This window comes from Heteronotia binoei, chromosome 2 (assembly GCF_032191835.1).
Source record: "Heteronotia binoei isolate CCM8104 ecotype False Entrance Well chromosome 2, APGP_CSIRO_Hbin_v1, whole genome shotgun sequence".
In the NCBI taxonomy this organism is placed as follows: domain Eukaryota; kingdom Metazoa; phylum Chordata; class Lepidosauria; order Squamata; family Gekkonidae; genus Heteronotia; species Heteronotia binoei.
Window position 1 is genome coordinate 169,142,583 of NC_083224.1, and position 18,087 is coordinate 169,160,669.

Below are 18,087 nucleotides of genomic sequence, written 5' to 3' on the forward strand. Positions count from 1 at the left end.
GGAAGTTTACGAAAGGGGATTTAGATAGTAGAATGGAGCAAGTAGTTTTTAACTGTGTCGGGAGGGAAGGCAAGCATGACATGGAGTCTGGTGAAAAAAAGTCAAAATCCGGCCCTGTGACATGCCTGGGCAATAAAGTGGAAAGTGTAAATTCAGTCCAAAAACAAGGCTTGAAAGGTTTAGGAGAAATGCTGAGAAACACACCAGAGTGCATTGTCAGCCAACGCCTTTTATCCTTCCATTCCGCTTTCGATGGCTTCTGTTGGCACTTTGTGTATGTATGGCTGTAGTCATGTCCACCGACAGGTACATAGTTCAGATACACAGACAGTTGATAGTTTAAAAATATTGCCAGTGTCCTCTCTTGCAGGGAGGAGAGCTTGGGGAGCGGACCGAAGCCGCCGCTGAGAGCTCGGGATTTCATGGCCAGCAATCCTGAGCATTTGGAGATATTGAAGAAGATGGGAGTCAGCTTGATTCACCTCAAAGATGGAAGAGTCCAGCTGGTGCAACATGCTATCCAAGTAAGGACCCTTCTCTTGTTGCAGGGCATTCATCTTGGACAAACAGAGAGATGGTAATCCCAAAATTCTTCATGGTAGGCAGGCTCGGATTCAGCAGGAGCTCACAGGAGCATAGCTCCTGAACCTTTCTGAGAGTTCCACCTCCTCCTTCCCACCTTGTCCATTGAGTAGTAGGTGCAGCTGCATAACAATCCCTGGATGAGCTCCACCACCTATTTTTCTACAAAATGACCCCTGATGGTAGAGAACATTGTTTCCATTGTTTACCTTGACTTGTAAGAAGCAAATAGACTATGCCACAATTCTTGATGTTATTAAAAAAACCCACAGGCAACAGGGAGAGATGGCACTCTCATCTGGTCAGTCATGTGAATATTCTGGGAACAAACAGGAATGTTTTTAGTAAGATTGTAAAGCTGGTTCCACGCTGTACAGATTTTAAAGCTTTACCATGATGCACTTGGGAAATGCAGGCAAATAACAAAGCCGGCAATTTTAATTAACCTTCTGTATGCTTTCTTGTTCAGATGGATTTGCTTAAAGCAAGCAGTTAGTCTGAAACACTTTTTGGTCTTGGTTAAAATTTTGTTTGGCGTGCTAAAGTGAAGAAATTAAGGATATGTTAACGTGCACTTGCACTCATAAAGATATGAGAATGTGTTTGGTTGGCTTTTTCACTAGGCGGCGAGTGCACTCGATGCAGAAGATGGCCTGCGGTTCATGCAAGAAATGATTGAGCTGTCCAGTCAACAGCAGAAAGAACAGCAGCTACCTCCACGTGCGGTTCAGATTGTTTCCCACCCATTCTTTGGCAGAGTGGTGTTGACAGCTGGGCCTGCGCAATTTGGAATGGACCTGTCCAAACACAAATCAGGGGTGTGTATGGTCTGTCTTAGGTTGTGTTTGTTGCTTTAGCATTCTGATGGATTTCCTGCTGGAAAACTGTTCTGATAACAGGGATTCTTTAAACTAAATTGGGGTGGTGGGGAGACCTACAAAATGTTCCTAGGGCAAGATGACAGCTGTTCCTCTGAGAGTAACTTTGGAATATTTGCTTTAAATGGCTCACTCTTAACTTGTGAGCAAGCAGATTCAAGGAGCCCAGAGGAAATTTAATTGTTCCTGGACCAGTGGCTGCATGCTGTTGTGTTAGGCATACAGTTCAAGCCAGAAAACACCTTGGACTACACAAAAAAGATGCATCTCTGATAAAACCACAAAGATTCTCATTAAAAACTGTACTCATTAGCTTGCAGTGAAAACTTTCTAGCAATGGAAAAATCTCCCAAACTCCCAAAAATCTTCTTCAATTGGCATAAGAAGTGGTGAGCCGAGCTGTTTGTATTAATTTTGCTTGGGAGGTGTGGATTAGGTCTCTGGCCAGAAAGCAATTAAGCCCTTACTGTAGTGGGAGGATTGTGGAGAAAAATGAGGCCTTTACTTAGCATCTGCCATCCTTTACTGAGAGATCTGCTTCACACCTTGGAGAATCATTAATCTAGAAGTAGACCTTTACAATATCTGTGTGACTTCTTCTCCCGCTGGGGGAAAGTTTGAAGTCTGCAGCCACCCAGGGTGGCTGTTATTCCCAGTCAAGTGCTAAGCAGTATTTAGTCAGATTTCAGCATGAGCTATCTCCCACTTCATTCATACCTTAAGGAATGAATGCAAACGAGGACATTGCTTATTACACCCTTTCTGGTATATGAGGGAAGAAGATGCAAAAACAATGAAGTCACTGTTTCGTTTTGATCCCTTTAGTTGGCTGCGGGTTGGTGATTGCCAAATCAAGTAGAGTGATAACTATTCTCCCCCACAGCCATCCCAGTTTTGTGGAGATGAGCATGCATGACAATGAAATTCTCGCTAACCAGTATTAAAACTGTCTGGTGTTCTGGAGTTCACTTACTGTAACTCTGAATTGAGGCTCCTGCAGATGCCCGGTGCAGTGAATGAGCAATTGTGTCTAAAATCGCTTTGAGTGCAGTGAGCTTCCTTAGGGAGAACAATTGGAGGAAAGCAGGCAAGGCCTGTCAGTCTTTGACACGGCCGTGCATTTCCTGCCTTGTCAAAGTTTTATAATGAAGTAAGTCTAGCCTTAGACAGTAAAGAAAGTCCCAAGAGGGCCACTGTGTTTAAAAGGGGGAGGGAAGTTCATAGCACAGCAACTAAAAATAAAAGAATTGTAGACAGTGGCTATCAAAAATGATAGCTGTGGGTAAGTGCATAATCCATTCTTTGGCCACAATCCAACACAGAGTCCTTAAAAAAAAAAAGTTGCAATTCTGTGTCATGGCTGCTGGGGTGGGCAGGGGATCGGACTGAACCCCTCCTGAGCAGCTGATTAGCAGGATTTCTTCTGTTTTGTTTCCCAGCCCAGTCTTTTGGACGGGGCTGGGGAGATTACATGTATAGCACAGATACACAGTTTGTATCCACATAAGTAGTCCCTTGCTGGCTTAGTGGAGGATCTGGATAGGACTAATAAACAGTTAAATGATGCAAGGAAGAAGTTTCTGCGGCTTCTCTACGCAATCTTCGACAGTGGTATAGCATCTTGACTAAATTGCTGTGCAGACACTGACATTCTTCCATTACTCCCCACCCCTCTATTTATTTTATGTTGTATCCTTATGTCCTGTTTTCCACTCTGCTTTTAGTCTACAAGGCACTTGCATAAAAAACATTTAAATATAATACTAAACAGAGCAGTCTGAATCAGTTTGACCATAGGCCCAGTTGAAATGAGCCTTCCCTCTTTTTCCAAAGGCAGTGTATGTCTGAAAGGATAAGGCATTCCACAAGTAGGGGCCACCATTGGAAAGGCCCTGCTTGTTCAAGATAGCAACCTCAGTATGGCTTAGGGAAGCAGCTGGAGCAGGCTTGCACAATTATATAAATTCCTGGGGATGTTCATACAAGAGGAGGCAGTTTCTAAGGTACTCTATTCCCCAAGCTTACTAAAGCCTTTAAAACCATGAATTAGCTCAAACTTGCAGCCACAGCAGTTTTGTCAGCACTGATGTTAAAGGAGTCCAGTGGCACTTTTACGACCACCTAAGTTTTATTCAGGGTATGGGCATTCATGTGCAGGCACGCTTCCTTAGCTACATTGAAAGGAAAGTTGACAGTTCATATATAGAGACAGATGCTTCTGCATAGGTGAACACCAAATTAGCATCCAACTTCATGAAGCTGTTCTGACATATGCAGAGGCCAAACAGCAGTAACAAGCTAGATTTGTATGGTCACCAGGTCACTATTTGTTTGTATTTAATTGGGGGAGAGGAGTGTACCGATAAATATATCAAAATAGGAGACAGATGTGTAAAGGTAACCTTAATTGTTTAGAGTAATAAAGTGAGAATCTGTTATGCTTTACATCATGCCATCTTCACAGCTAGCATCCACTCATTCTGTAATTATGTAGAGACATTTAGGCCACCTGCTCTTTTGGACTGTCTTTGAGGGTAGTCTTGCATAGAATGCGCTAGAGCAGGGGTTTCAAACATGTGTCCCACAGGACAGATCCGGCCCCCACATGGCTCCTATACATCCCGTGAGCAACCAGCTGTCATCTGCTTTCTTCTCCCTCTCTCTTGTTTCCTTTTGCATCACAGCTTGCTTTGCCAGGCTCTCCCAATCACACAGGAGCTACAGAACAAAGCCTCTCTTCCTTCCTTTGGCTGAGGTTCCTCCCTTGGGGAGGGAGGGAAAGAAAGAGTGAGAGCTTACTTTGCCAGGCTCTCTTAATCACACGTCTATTTCAGTTCTCTCAATCGCACAGCAGAGCTACAGAACCAAGCCTCTCTTCCCTCCATTGGCTGGGGCTCCTCCCCCTCTTTGACCCCTGGAGAGGAAGAGAGGGGGAGAGAAGGAAACGTTACTTTGCCCAGTCCCCTCAATCACATGAGAGAGATACAAAGCACCTTTAAGACCAACAAAGCTTTTTGCCTTGCTAGAGAGAGTGAGTGTGTTTTGTTGGACTTGTTATGCCGGGCTCTGCTGCATGCAACTGGGTTCCCTTCTTTTTCACTGTATTCATAACATCATGATTCAGTCTTTCTCAGTAGGAAAGCAGAGTGAAGTAGATGAGGAATAACAACAAGCTAGTGAAGTGGATTAGGTTGAGAGAGTGGGTCCAGACCAAGTTCACGAACACATTTCTTTGGAAGACTGGGGATTTTGAACTTAAAGTTCCCAGATAGTAGGCTGATACTAACCACAATACATTGCTTTGTCTCTATTCTTGCACTGCCACATAGGAATTGTAGATATTTTTGAGGGAAGACTACAGTTCTGTAGAAAAAGATATAGGCCTCAGTCTGTTCTTCACACATTCTTGACCAGCCCACAAAGTAACTTATGTACAAATGCTCGCAATGCCCAGTCATTTCATGTTTTCCTTTTGGATCTTAGACTCAAAGCATTGACCCTGAGATTTCTGTAATGAATGTCAATAAATCAAAAATAAGTTTGCAACTTAATACACACCTGAACAAAACCTGAACAGCATACTCAAGATTGCTATTGCACAGACCCTGTCTCCATATTTTGATGCAATAATTCAGAGCAAGAGGGGTCAGTTATCAGAGACTGTTAGATAATCAAAATATTGCAAGTGCTAATGTTTTAAGCAAGTTTTATTTTGTGTTTATGTCCTTTATAAAGTTGATATCTTCACTACCTGGAATTACATTTTATGACACACATGTCCTGGCCTGACAAAGTTTCATTTATGTCAGGTCTGTCCAACATAACAAATGAGTTTGACACCCCCTGCTCTAGAGTGCTTTGTTCTGGATGGAGCTGTAGTGTGTGTACAAGACCCTTCCTTTCCAAGAAAGGACACAGCAGAGTGCACCTCATATACCTTCAGATGTATGGACAACCAAAAGTAGTTTAAACTGTAACATCTCAAAAAAATCTAATCTAGGCCATTATTATGAGAAAGTGTTGTTCATGTGGTGGTATCCAGATAAGGCATTTTACTGTATCGAATCTGTGAAAGTGTTTGCTTCAAGCATACAGAAAACAGTTGTGTCCACACAGTTTTGCAACCCTGTTATGTACATAGAAGTTTTCCGACACTTGAATCAAAGTCTGTTAGTTTTGCATTGTCAGTTGCTTCCCGGGCAGATCTGCTTATTTGGAATAAGAGCCATAATTCTAGATCTGGGTTCCTGAGAACCTGCGCTATTGAAAACAGCAGCTTGCAATAGAATCAGTCTGGATTGTATTCATGATATTGCTCTTAGGTTGTTTTCTTTGCCTTCTACAATATCTGGAAGTTCATATCATGATTTATTTAGCACGGGAGATATAAAGTAACGAGAAATTCTAGGATGAAGTGTTTTAGACTAAAGCTGCTGGCCACAGTCTAACAGCACAGTGAAGAAGAAGAAGAAGAATTGTAGATTTATACCTTGCCCTTCTCTCTGAATCAGAGACTCAGAGCGACTTACAATCTCCTATATCTTCTCCCCTCACAATAGACACCCTGTGAAGTGGGTGGGGCTGAGAGGGCCTCACAGCAGCTGCCCTTTCAAGGACAACCTCTGCCAGAGCTGTGGCTGACCCAAGGCCACTCCAGCAGCTGCAAGTGGAGGAGTGGGGTACCAAACCTGGTTCTCCCAGATAAGAGTCCACACACTTAACCACTACACCAAACTGGCTCTTGAAGCCTGCTGCTTTCAAGCCCTGCGCCATGGTTTCCTGGCATGTTGCTTTCAGTGATTCACTGAGACGAATACAGACTTTCTGCAAACTTGAAAACTGTATACTGAATACTTGCGTTTCTCCAACAGACAAGAGGATTTGTTGCAGTCAGTAAACCTTATAATGGATGCTCTGAGATCACCAATCCCGAAGCGTTGAAGGAGAAAATTGCTTTGATGCAAAGAGGACAGTGCATGTTTGCTGAAAAGGCACGGAACATCCAAAAAGCTGGGGCCATAGGCGGCATCGTTATTGGCAAGTAAAATAATTGGGGGGGAAAAACTGCAGAAAGTTATTGTGGGTATCCTCTTTTGAAGTAAGCCAAACATAAATCATTCTCTCAAATAGTTTTAAAGTGAATTCTTGGGTATACACCCCAGCCTCTTCAATCCACCTCCCCTGAATGACAAGAGAACATTTTAGTGGCTCAGTTCAGTCAGAACACAAAAAAGTGATTTTGTGTTATCTACACTTAGCTTGTGACATCAGGATTTGGCTTTCAGGTGATCACTCAGATCCAGGTTTGCTATGACAAATGCAGTTTTCAGCGTTTTATTAACAGGAGCTTAGTTACATCAGGACAACAGAGAGCAAAAAGGCAGAGTATAAATTTTGTAAAATGACTTAAACAAAATTTTTGATGAGAGGTTAATTGGGGGGGAGGTATCTCTCAGACTTTGCTAGGTCTAATACTTAATCCGTACCTAAGTGTAAAAGGAAAGTAGACTGACAAAAACTTGGAAGATTATATATTAAGTAGCACTGATTCCAACCCACCATTCAGAGCTCTTGCAGGGATCCTAGGAATGGCTGAAGACTGACTTAAGGAGTTTTTTTGTCCTAGCCCAGCTGGGACATGTTCTCTTGTGACCTTTGGAAACAATCTTTGGTGGCAGACGAATGTGTGCTGTGTGGCATGGGCTCGGGAGGGGCGGGCTGCTGTCCTGGACAGGCAAGTCCTAAAGCTCCTTGGGGCTTGCGGAGCTAATGTCACAGTTCATTGGACACTGGCCAGATGTTATCTAAATGCTAGATCTTCTCTGGATCGTTTGGTGACTTTTGTGTAGGAATATTTGAGAGTAGGTTCATCTTTAGATTCAGCACCACCATCATTTGATGATTATTCTTAGCTATCAGTTTCATAAACTGTATCCACAGAGGGATTCTAGGCTATCAACTAAATAAACCTTGGGGTTTTTTAAAAAAAAGTGGGCAGAACATTTGCTTCACCTTGTTCAGTGACATGAATTAATGGTTCTTGTCAATTTCTCCTCACCAGGCTTTCTTTTAAGGGCACAGTGGTGCATCAGTAGTGCCAGATTTTCTTCCTCTACAATATACTATGACATGACCACTGTTGTCCTAAAAGGAAAGCACTTCAATTCCAGTTTGGGGGGATGGGAATCAAATTGCTGCAATGACAGGCTGAGGTTTCATGTGACACTGAGATCAGTCTTTTAGGCTGCCGCTTTACTGAGATGAACTGTGACCAGCCAAGGATTCAGTGAGTGAAAGTAACATGGATGATGGGTACTCTGCTTGTTCCACCTGTGTGCTGATCAGATGACAATGAGGGAAGCAGTAGCGACACAGCCCCTCTCTTCCAAATGGCCGGAGATGGCAAGAACACGGATGACATCACGATCCCCATGCTGTTTCTGTTCAGCAAGGAGGGCAGTATTATCCTTGACGCCATCCAAGAGTACGAAGCTGTAGAAGTACTGCTGTCTGATAAAGCAAAGGACAGAGGTAAGGACAAGACATTGTCCCAGTGAGTTTACCATCTAAATTCCAACAGGTAGCAGAAGGAAGAAGAAGAGAAGGAGGCAAGGGTAATGGGATCTTATTTCTTCCTCCCTGGGGAAGCTGTGCATTTTGTAGCTGTGGGGGGGGGAGGTGGTTGCAGAGTGACAAGGATGAGGATCAAAACACCGACTCCCAGTTCTTACTAGGTCTCAGGAGCGACACAGGGATCAGCTTGGGGTAGGGTCAGAATGTTGGGTATTGGCTTGCCACACACATACAAGCACACACCAGTTTCTCTGTGACATTCCAGGGGCCCAGACTACAGAAGCAAATGCCTGGATTGCAATGGAGAAATGTCCTAGGGTTGAGAGGTCAGAGAGGCAGCACTTGCATACTTTCAGAAGACTTCTCAACTCAAAAGTTGTGGGCCATAATGGAGCCAAGCACAGCATGTCCACACCAAAGCCTGACTAGGTGCCTGGAAGACAAGTGGGTGGGGGAACCAAGATAACCATCTGTGAAAAGCTGTGTGTGCATGTGGAAGTGTGCAAAGGGTGCAGTGGGGAAAAGTTGCTTCCTCGTAGTCCGTGGCTAAATCGGAACATTTCCTCGTCTGTTTTGCATGGATTTTGAGATCTCTGCCATTGGCTTTATTGCTGTTCAATACTCTGCTGTAATTTTGAACTAACATACTGTAGGAATCCCAGCAGCTGGATCTGAACCTCTTGAGGAAATCCTCGAACTAGGTCAGCGGTCTACACAGCTGTATATTTTTCTCCTTCCCCGGGGAAAGCTGTTCACATTGTTGCAGATGTGGGAGGGGGCTGCAGGGTGATAGGGGTGAGGATCAGAACGCTAACTCTTGGTTCTTACCAGGTCCCAGGAGCAACACTGGCATCATCAGAGGGGGAGGGGGGGAGTGTTGTAGTATGCCTAATGCTCACACAACCAAAAATTGTAGTAACACTGTGTTGATTTCCAAACAAGCTCTTTTGTCTTGGGGAAAATTGAGATATGTAACATGGCGTAAAAGTGAGCAATTTTAAAGTCCTGTACTTTCCCATGGAAATTATTAGAACTGAGGACTGCTTAACTTCAGCTGGGTTACATCTCTGCTCCCACTTCAAGTTGTTGAAAATCCCACCAAGATAGAAGCTGTTAGGGTTGAGACGGCATTCTTGAATTTGGCTGTCCCCAGGCACTGAAGTGTTCCCTAGATGGTAAATTGTCTCAGTCTGCCATAGCTTTTCAAAATGTTATTTTGTAACAGAATTACTACTTAATTAATTACCAATGTAAGCTAGCGGGTTTGTGGATTTAAAATGCATATGTGCTTTTTCCCTTCTCCCTGTGCTACCGTTGGGATATCAGCAACTATATTTAAAGATAAAATGATTCCAAACTACATTCTTGATAGCAGTAAGTATCAGATAGATCTATACACCTTTGCCAAGAATTCTTTTAAAATTGTCCTCCTTGTTCTGGTATGTTTTCCTTTACAATACTGAATTTGGATTCAGATAAATCAGAATGACTTTTTAACAATGAAACCGAAGCCCAATTTTGCGTTAGTTCAGGAGAGGTACATGTTGCAGAAGGTTTTAAACTTTCAGGGAACCCTGGAGATCCTTGGAAGCTGCTTAAGGTTACTCAAGGAGATCGATAAGGTGCTATGAAGGGTCCTTATAATTCCAACGGTGCATTGCAGCAAAAGAATAAACAGGAGCCCTGTGGCACTTGAAAGTCTAAACACACTTTTATTCAAGCATTAAGTTTTCATGGACTACTTCAGATGCAGTGAAGCTTATGCTGGAATAAAATTGTGTTAGCCTCGAAAGTGCCACAAGGCTTTTGTTTGCCAAAGATTTCCGGTTAAACAGTTGCCCATCTTCCTCTACAATTTGCATCCTCCACAGTTTGCATTTACAATTTGTATGGTGGACCAGCTGAAGGTCCACTGCCAATTTGTGGCGGAGAGTAGCTAGACCCCCAGGTCAGAGGTAGGTAGCTTTTTTTGGTCCAAGCATTGTCGACCTGTGAAGCTGTTCGTTTGCTGTTAATGGGGGCGGGGGGGCATGAGAACTGTCAGTCTTCCAGCAAGCCACAGCGAAGCAATATCACAGGGACTTAACTGGTGGTTATCAAGGTTTAGGAGGAGATGACAGGCACAAGCCATACCTATCGCCTTCTTCCTTACCACTAGTCCCAGAAGGGTTGCCAGTACCTCAGGAACTTGGGCAGAGATCGGACCCTGAAAGCCGTGAGATATCTTCCGGTGGGTCACTGTTGACATGTGTACAGGAAGGGGAGGGTGCCCTGTCCTAGACAGAGCATGTTGCAGAATCCTCTAATACATGGGCATCCTTCAGCAGACCATCAAGGCTGCTGTTAGGAAATTTGAAAACTGCTGTCCTCAGCTTACAGATAAAATGTTGTACTGGACAGCTCTACTTAAGAGAATTTCTGTAGGTTTACAAAAGGCTGACATTTCTGTTGAAGTATAAATGCCCAGAATAAAAAAAGAAAACTGACTCTTAGAAATTCAGGTCAACTGGTTGCCCAGACACTAGGACATTCTTTAAGCACATAGTAGTGATATAGAGACTATGGGTTTTGTATTTATTTTCTTGGTAACATTTTCCCCAAAAACTGTAGTGTCTTTCTGGACCTGTTTATGAAACTTTTTAGTTGGGAACTGTGCAAATCAAATAGTTTGCTGTGAAATTAATTGACAGTGACATTTTGATACTTCAGAAATGTGGGAAAAAACGATGTGTGGTTTCCCCCTTCTTCTCTTTAAGATATGGAAATGGAGAGCATGGATCAAAAGTCATCTGATAACGATTCCCATAACCAAAGGTCAGAAGAAATCGCAACAGATCTGAACTTAGGCAGTCATCATCCTGAAGAAGGAGGAGGTGGTGACTTGGATTCGCCTACAGAGTCAAGCGAAAACAGTTTTTCTCTTGAAAGCCAGGATTCTTGTGTTCCCAAACCCCCGGAAGCTAGTAGCAGTCAAATTTCAGAACTAGATGAATACCCTGAGGAACAATCAAAGACAGAGTCAGACTCTAGTCCCAGTAATACCTGGGATAGTAAAGGCCAGTCCATGGAATCAATATTAGCAGATTGGAATGAAGACATAGAAGCTTTTGAAATGATGGAAAAAGATGAACTATAACTTCAAATAACTTTATTTTGAGACTATACAACAGTGAACTCCAGAGGACAGCAAGGCCCTAATGTCTGAAAAAAAAATATGAAAGAATTGTTCAGTATTGTGATAAGCAGCCAGGTTTTATTGGCAAAAGCCAGCATGTGTTAATTTGTATTTTTTTTTATTTTTCCTTTTTTAAAAAAAAAATGGGAATGTGCAATTGACCCATTTTGCAGGGTTCCTTTGCATGGTGCTGCAATGCAGGAGGTTCATTCAGGGAATGATTCAGTTTCCTCCTGGGTTCCAGGTCACTGCGAGTTAGCTTGCCTTAGCCACAGAAGGCAAAGAATGAACACAATGGAATCAATGCGCCACCGGGTCCGGAGTGGCTAGTTGACGGCACAATGTCCTGGCACAGGAGAGCCACAGGCTGGCTGCCAGGAAGATGCCATTGCAAGGGGTCTATACTGTATCTCCATTAGAGCCTTCCCGGATACCTGGGCGAAGGTACTTCAGGTGGTTGTGCCTTTTAATTATGAGGGCAGAAGAGGCAGCTGCAATTTGCCCTGTGCCACTTCGTACGGCAAGTATGCTGTACCTGTTTTATCGCTTCTTCCATTTGTTACTTTGAGAAATGACCAAGACAGCTTGGATTTTTTTTTTTTTAAGTTCCTAGTACAAGTCAATAATAGCCTGTAAACCAAAGGTAATGAGCTCTGTTAGCAAAAACGGAAATTCACCGATAATTCTGAAACTTGAATCTGGGTAATGGAGCCCCCTTCCCCACTCCCTTTTGATTTTGAAATGTCCACAGTAAATGCTAAGCTAAAAAATCAGCCAAAATTAACATCTTCACTGAGTTCTAGAAAGGTTTCATAAACCCTATTAGTGTTTAGGACAGAATAACTTTCACCTGGTTTGCCATTTTTTTTTAAACTTTGCTTTGTGTCAGCACCACTCCTGTTATTGTATATCATGTGTTGTTCATTTCCCCCTCCCCCTCCGGCAAGAAGGCCAGTATCTTGGTAGCAGTCTTACTTGGAAGCAGTGGATCCATGGTGTGGTGTGAATCCTAGGACCGGCTGGTATGCTATCGATTCTTTTAGAACTGCAGCAGCTTTTGGTGGAACAGCAATCATGTTTCACAGATGTCTTACTTAAAATTACAATATTGTAAAAAACCCAACTGTCGCAGCAACCACCACAACCCCAAATGGCGTTAATACAATTGCATCTCTTGCAAGACTGCCAGACACTATTTAGATCCAATCTTAATTGTTTCCGTTTTGGTAAATTTAAAGCTTCTTTCTGCTGAGCGAACGTGCACGTGTTTTGCTTTAGAAAACCACCTTCGCTGTGCCAGACTCAGCCACTTTATTTATAGCTGGTTTTTAGTGGGAAGTTAGCATCATGAGAGGTGGGGTTTAAGCAATGGGAAGGGCTCTGTTGTTGGCAAGCTCCTGTTGGGGAGATTTCACGCAACTCCACGAGTCTTGTTAGAGGGCCAGTTTGAGAGCACAGTAACAGCACCTTCCAATGTAGTACTTTACTTTCCCTGAAAAGTGAATGGTAGCCATGGACTGGTATGGGAGAAAGCAAGCGGGACAGCCCCGGAGAAGGGGGCTAAATCTGCGCTTTGCTGTGATTCCCTAGTGGACCCATTGGCTGGGGTACAGGATGACTTTTTCTTCCTTCCTTGTCTCTATTCGGGGTTGTATATGTATGGTCACACTAGTACGTGTCAGGCTTTTGTGTTTGTGATTTTTTAAAAAAGGTTTGCAGACTGAAGGACATCCTGTTGTTTTGCTGCCAAACACTTATCAATTACACATACTTGTAACCTAAGGTTCTGACACAGAAGGGAATAGGTGCACAAAACGTACTTTCAAACATACAGGCACTTCTCAGAGAGCATACGAGGCAGCTGAAGAGGCCCTTCTACAGATGTTGGTAAATCTTGGAGGACTAGTAAATAAGTGTCCTTCTAAATTTTTTTTTTCAAATGTTTTCAATTTTTTGCACACAAATTAGAGCTGGAGATTCGTTGTTGGTGAATTATCCAGCACTGAATTATGTTCATGCTTGATTTTTATAGGGTGAGAGAGATTCCTTCAGGGGATTTGGGTAGAGGCCTTTCTCTAAAGTGTCCTTTATTAAATTGGACCCAGATCTAGAGAGGGGTGTGTGTCTGTGTCTGTGTGTCTGTGTTTTGGCCATGCGTCTGCAGTGAGGTTGAGCCTATAAAATATAGCATATTTGAGTTAACTTGTAAAAAGCAAATAGGGTTCCTTCATGTCAAAGGGCTAGGGCCACTAGTGAAAGTAGTATTTAACGGTAATCTAAGCCATCTCACTCCATCAAAGCACTATTTTTTTTTCTTGTCCTTCAGTAAAAATTGCTTACTTGGTGTATTAGGTTAAAGTGATTTTCTGGTCATTGCGTCTTCACAAAACATTTCAGACAGAATTAAACCTTTACAGAATAACCGCTGAAGGTTTTGCTCTTCCTACAGTTAAATTAAGAGTTTTGCACTACCTGTCACTACTTGCTTGTAGTCCATAACCTAAACACCTACATAGCCTACATCTGACATTAAATCTTCGCAAAATGGTTCAGGTTTTCTTCATGGATCCAGGGATGCTTTGAGAGGAGTATCTGAAAGGTGGTGGTCTACCTCAGATATAGGTTGCCCTTTTTATATCTTAGTTGGAGTTCTTCATCACAGCCATAAGCACGTTTCGATGACAACGATAAGAGGTTTACATTGTATTAACTGGATTTTGAAACTGGGTTTTGGAGATAGGTTACTTACTTATGAGTTAATAGCTTCATATCGCAATGGAAGCCCTCCTTCGGATAAGCATTCCTGTACCTGGTGGGAGAGGCCCATACATGACCTCACCCCCATGGAGAAAGACCGGTAGGAGCTGGCACAATAACAGGTAGATCTCTGGCCAGGATTTCTCTGTTGTTCTATCTGAATTCCTCCTATAATTTGGAGACAAATAGCAGGGTTGGAAGAAGAACTGGGTAGAGATTACCCTTCTATCAGGACAATGGAGGAAACATTCTGTGAATGCATACCATACATCCAGATTTTATAAGACTTTTTACCAGCCCAACTTACAGCTGTCTATTTTCTTATGATGTAATTTATGAAAAATGTTATAAGGGGTGCTGTAACACTACTGTTGTTGGGTTTTAGCGTCTGTTGATTTTAAGTGTGTACAATACTTCTAAGGGCAACTGTGTACTGTGATGTAAAAGTGTGGGCTAAAAGTGTACATAGTCCTTGTATATAAATTGTGTACTTGATTATAATTGCTGATTGTAAAGATTTAATAAAATGTGTAAATATTCTCGTCAAAACGCCATCTTGATTTGTATGTTTTGTGTGAATCCCAGGAAAGTTCCCTGTTTGCTCAGTTGCCTGAAGTGTTTCCACCTACGTGTATCCATAGCAGAATCAATATTCAAAATTCATCTTAAAAAAAAAAAGCATCAAGATTGAGGTAAAAATCATTACTCTAGGGGCATTCACATGTTTGCAAGTCCACTTGTCTGTCATATGGACTTTGTTCAGACATTTTCTGGGAATTCCCAGGTAAGAATTTACTTAAGTTCAATAACTCCCTCTAAGCTGTGGTCTTGTAGCAAAAATTCTACTTTGTGAGCTACTGGCATTAAAATTGTGAGCTACTGCATAAATTTGTTCTGGAGCCATTTTTCCTAAGCTAAGACAAAAATGTGTGAGCCGGAGGCTTAAAAACTGTAAGCTAGCTCACACTAACTCAGCTTAGAGGGAACACTGATTAGGTTATATTTGTATACTTTTTAAAGTATCAATAACAAGTGAAGGGGAAAAAAAGAATTGGCGCACAAGAAGAGGACAAATCCTACCCCCTCCTCCCCATATAAGTTTTTTGCAACCTAAAATGGCACAGGAGGCAGAGTTCTGCCTGTTTAGGAATTGTACACGTACTGATGCCTGTAACAAATTTGCATTAAGCAGAGCAAACAGCAGCTTTCTGGGGACTCTTTGACTCGGGGAGAATGGGGGCGGGGGGGGGGTTGCTGCTGAAGGGCAGGCATCTCTTCATTGGTATGTCCATCACATAACCCTTTGTACCATGAGAACAAATCCTGAAGCATTCAAGCTCAGTCGTTCAGTCAACCCATCCCTAAACTTTCTCCATACATTAATCCTGGATCTCAGCTTGCCTGGCCTTACTACTTAAATGCCTCGTCTTCATCTCAGTGTCCAAGACTGGACATTTCTTTCTTTCCAGGCCATCTTTTTGGTATATCGATTTGTAAAAGCGCCATGTATGTTGATTGTTCCTGACGTCATCAGAAGGTAAGTGAGATTGGCCCTGGTTAGTATTGGGGTGGGAGACCACCAAGGAATACCTGGGTCATGATGTGGAGGCAGGCAATGGCAAACCACCTCTCAGCATCTCTTGCCTCACAAGTCAGCTGTGACTTGACAGCACTTTCTACCACCATGCTATATTAAGAACTGTAGTTTTGTCTTGGTCTAAGGAGCTTCCAATTAGTCTCTGATTACCCCCTTGGTTCATTTGGAGCAGTGCGAACTGCTTGACTACTAGGTTCATGCGGGAATGTATGTCCTAGTCTGAATTTAGCATTTCTCTTTGCTGTTTTCTGTTTAAAGAGCAGCTATACACTTGGCTTTCCAATCAAGAGCTTTCCCCCTCCGTTTTCCAACAATGGAATAATGCATCCTTCTTCCTTGGCCTGTTCGATCCATCTCCATAACCGCTGGTTTAAGTGTGTGTGCAGAACATCCAATGACAAAGCTGCTTCTTCAGACACCCTACTTCAGGGTGTCAAGCAAACAGCAGGGCTCAAACCTGGCCCCCTACCAACGTCACCCCGCTTCCTTTCCAGGACTGCTCTTGCAGCTGCACTGTAGCTTGCTCTTCTCCCAGCTCCCTCTGTGGCTTTTTGTTTCCTACCTCCTGTTTCTTGCCTCCCCCCCCCCCCTGAGAGAGAGAGAGAGATCACCATGGCTGCTTCTTGCTTTGTGTGGAAGAGATACAAAGACAAGCCTCTCTCTCTCCCCTCTCCTCCCCCCCCCCCCTCAGCTTCTACTTCCTTCTCCAGGGCTGCTGCTCTTCATTTGGGGAAGACAACAGGGAGGGAAGAGAGAGGAAAAAACAAAGTTGGAGTCCTATGGCAGGTTCACGACCAACAATGTTTTATTCCACGTATAAACTGAGTTCCAAAAAAAGGGGAACAAAATAACATTCAGTTATGGATGGAGAAGTGATTTAAAGAGAGGAATGCCTTCTCCAACTTGGCTGATGGGGCAGAGGGGCTTCGAGAGCCACATGATACATGAAAGAGCCACAGTCTGGCTCCTGAGCCACAGTTTGGCCACCCCTGCCCAAGATGTTTAATCTTGAAGCACAGGCCCAAAAGGTCTCAGTTGGAGTTTAGGCAATAGAAACACCTGAATCCAGGCTGGTTCAAAGTCTTTTATGCCCCCAAGCAAAGCATACTTGTACAGGGGACTACCTTTACCTTTTTTTTTTTTTTGATAAAACAATGATAAATCTGCCTTTTAACCTTTTTTGAGTGATGGACTCCTCAGAATCCTATGGAAGCTATGGGCATGCTCCCAGAAAAACAATCTGTGGATCTGCCAGATCAGCTATTGGTCACATACCAACTTTGATTTCTCTATTACACTGTAAATACATGCTATTTCCTTGCCCACCTAACATCAAGCATCTACAAGTATTAAACAATTTTATAATAACTTGTCTGGAATGAAAAAATATCACAATGGACACTTGAATAAACTAAATTCTTACCCTAAAATTCACTGTGATCTGATGTCAACAGAGACATCATAATGGCAGGATATGTTTTTATTAACTCCTGTCATGGGAAACTATTCTAGAGGTCATATTAAGATGATTATTATATTATCTGACAGTGTACAATAGCATCCAGTGCCATCCTATACTTGTTTGACATGCAATAATACCTTAATATCATGTGTGTGTTAAATGGTGCTCACTTTGACAGCACATATACTAAAATTGGATCAATGCACAGATTAGCATGGCCCCTGCACAAGGATGACACACAAATTCGTGAAGCATTCAGTATTTTTAGAGCAAGACAGATGTACTCAGTAGTTGCTAATGGCCTAATCCCTTATAATTTTATTCCACAATACATTTTCTACTTAGCAGTGCCCCAGTATAGAAGCGTGTTTAAGAACATAAGAGAATATAAGAGAAGCCATGTTGGATCAGGCCAATGGCCCATCCAATCCAACATTCTGTGTCACACAGTGGCAAAAAAAAAAACCCAGGCACCATCAGGAGGTCCATCAGTGGGGCCAGGACAGGTCCATCAGTTTATGCTGGTTAAGCTAAATGCCTTTCCATCAATGGTTACTGAGGGCTGTTATGCAGGTATTACTTATTCAGATAGAAGATGTGAGTGTGGAGATGGTCATATAGAGACTTTAGAACATATTTCTGATTCAGCCCCCGAGTCTGCTTGCAGAGAGGGCGGGATAGAAATTTAAAGTAATAAATAAATATTTTGCTGTTCTGTTGTTTCTGGGAGGATTTGAGGATGAAGTATTTAGGGCAGTTTTTATCTTATAAATTTTATCTTTCTTCTTCACAGAGTCTAATTCAGATGTTACTATTAGATACAGATAATAGGATCATGTTATTAGTTGCAAAATTTTTGTCACTGTTAATTAAAGGCAACAAGGGGTGATACAGGGTTGTTTCAGTGTGGCACTGGTTGTGGCCAGTTGGCTGTTGAAACAATACAATTTAAGTAAGTGTGTTAAGTGCCAGCAAGTCTCTTCCAGGTTAATGGTGACCCAAAGAATGAATGACTTCCAAAATGGAGATCCCTGGCTTGAAATATATTTGGTTGTCCTCAACC

The 18,087-nt window shown here is 42.6% G+C and overlaps 1 protein-coding gene and 1 non-coding gene across 2 annotated transcripts in view; both read left to right on the plus strand.

Annotated features, from left to right (window-relative positions):
* EDEM3 (ER degradation enhancing alpha-mannosidase like protein 3) overlaps positions 1-14,514 on the plus strand; it is a 46,492-nt gene extending 31,978 nt beyond the window's left edge. The window contains exons 16-21 of the mRNA XM_060232400.1: positions 371-524; positions 1,206-1,400; positions 6,332-6,497; positions 7,806-7,991; positions 9,360-9,407; positions 10,790-14,514. Coding sequence (XP_060088383.1) covers positions 371-524; positions 1,206-1,400; positions 6,332-6,497; positions 7,806-7,991; positions 9,360-9,407; positions 10,790-11,169 — 1,129 coding nt within the window. The 3' untranslated portion in view covers positions 11,170-14,514. The remainder of the gene's footprint in view (positions 1-370; positions 525-1,205; positions 1,401-6,331; positions 6,498-7,805; positions 7,992-9,359; positions 9,408-10,789) is intronic.
* A 2,672-nt stretch (positions 14,515-17,186) lies between these two features.
* LOC132567858 (U6 spliceosomal RNA) lies at positions 17,187-17,290 on the plus strand. The gene has a single exon (XR_009555131.1). It is a non-coding gene; the product is annotated as a U6 spliceosomal RNA (small nuclear RNA).
* Positions 17,291-18,087: the final 797 nt, after the last annotated feature.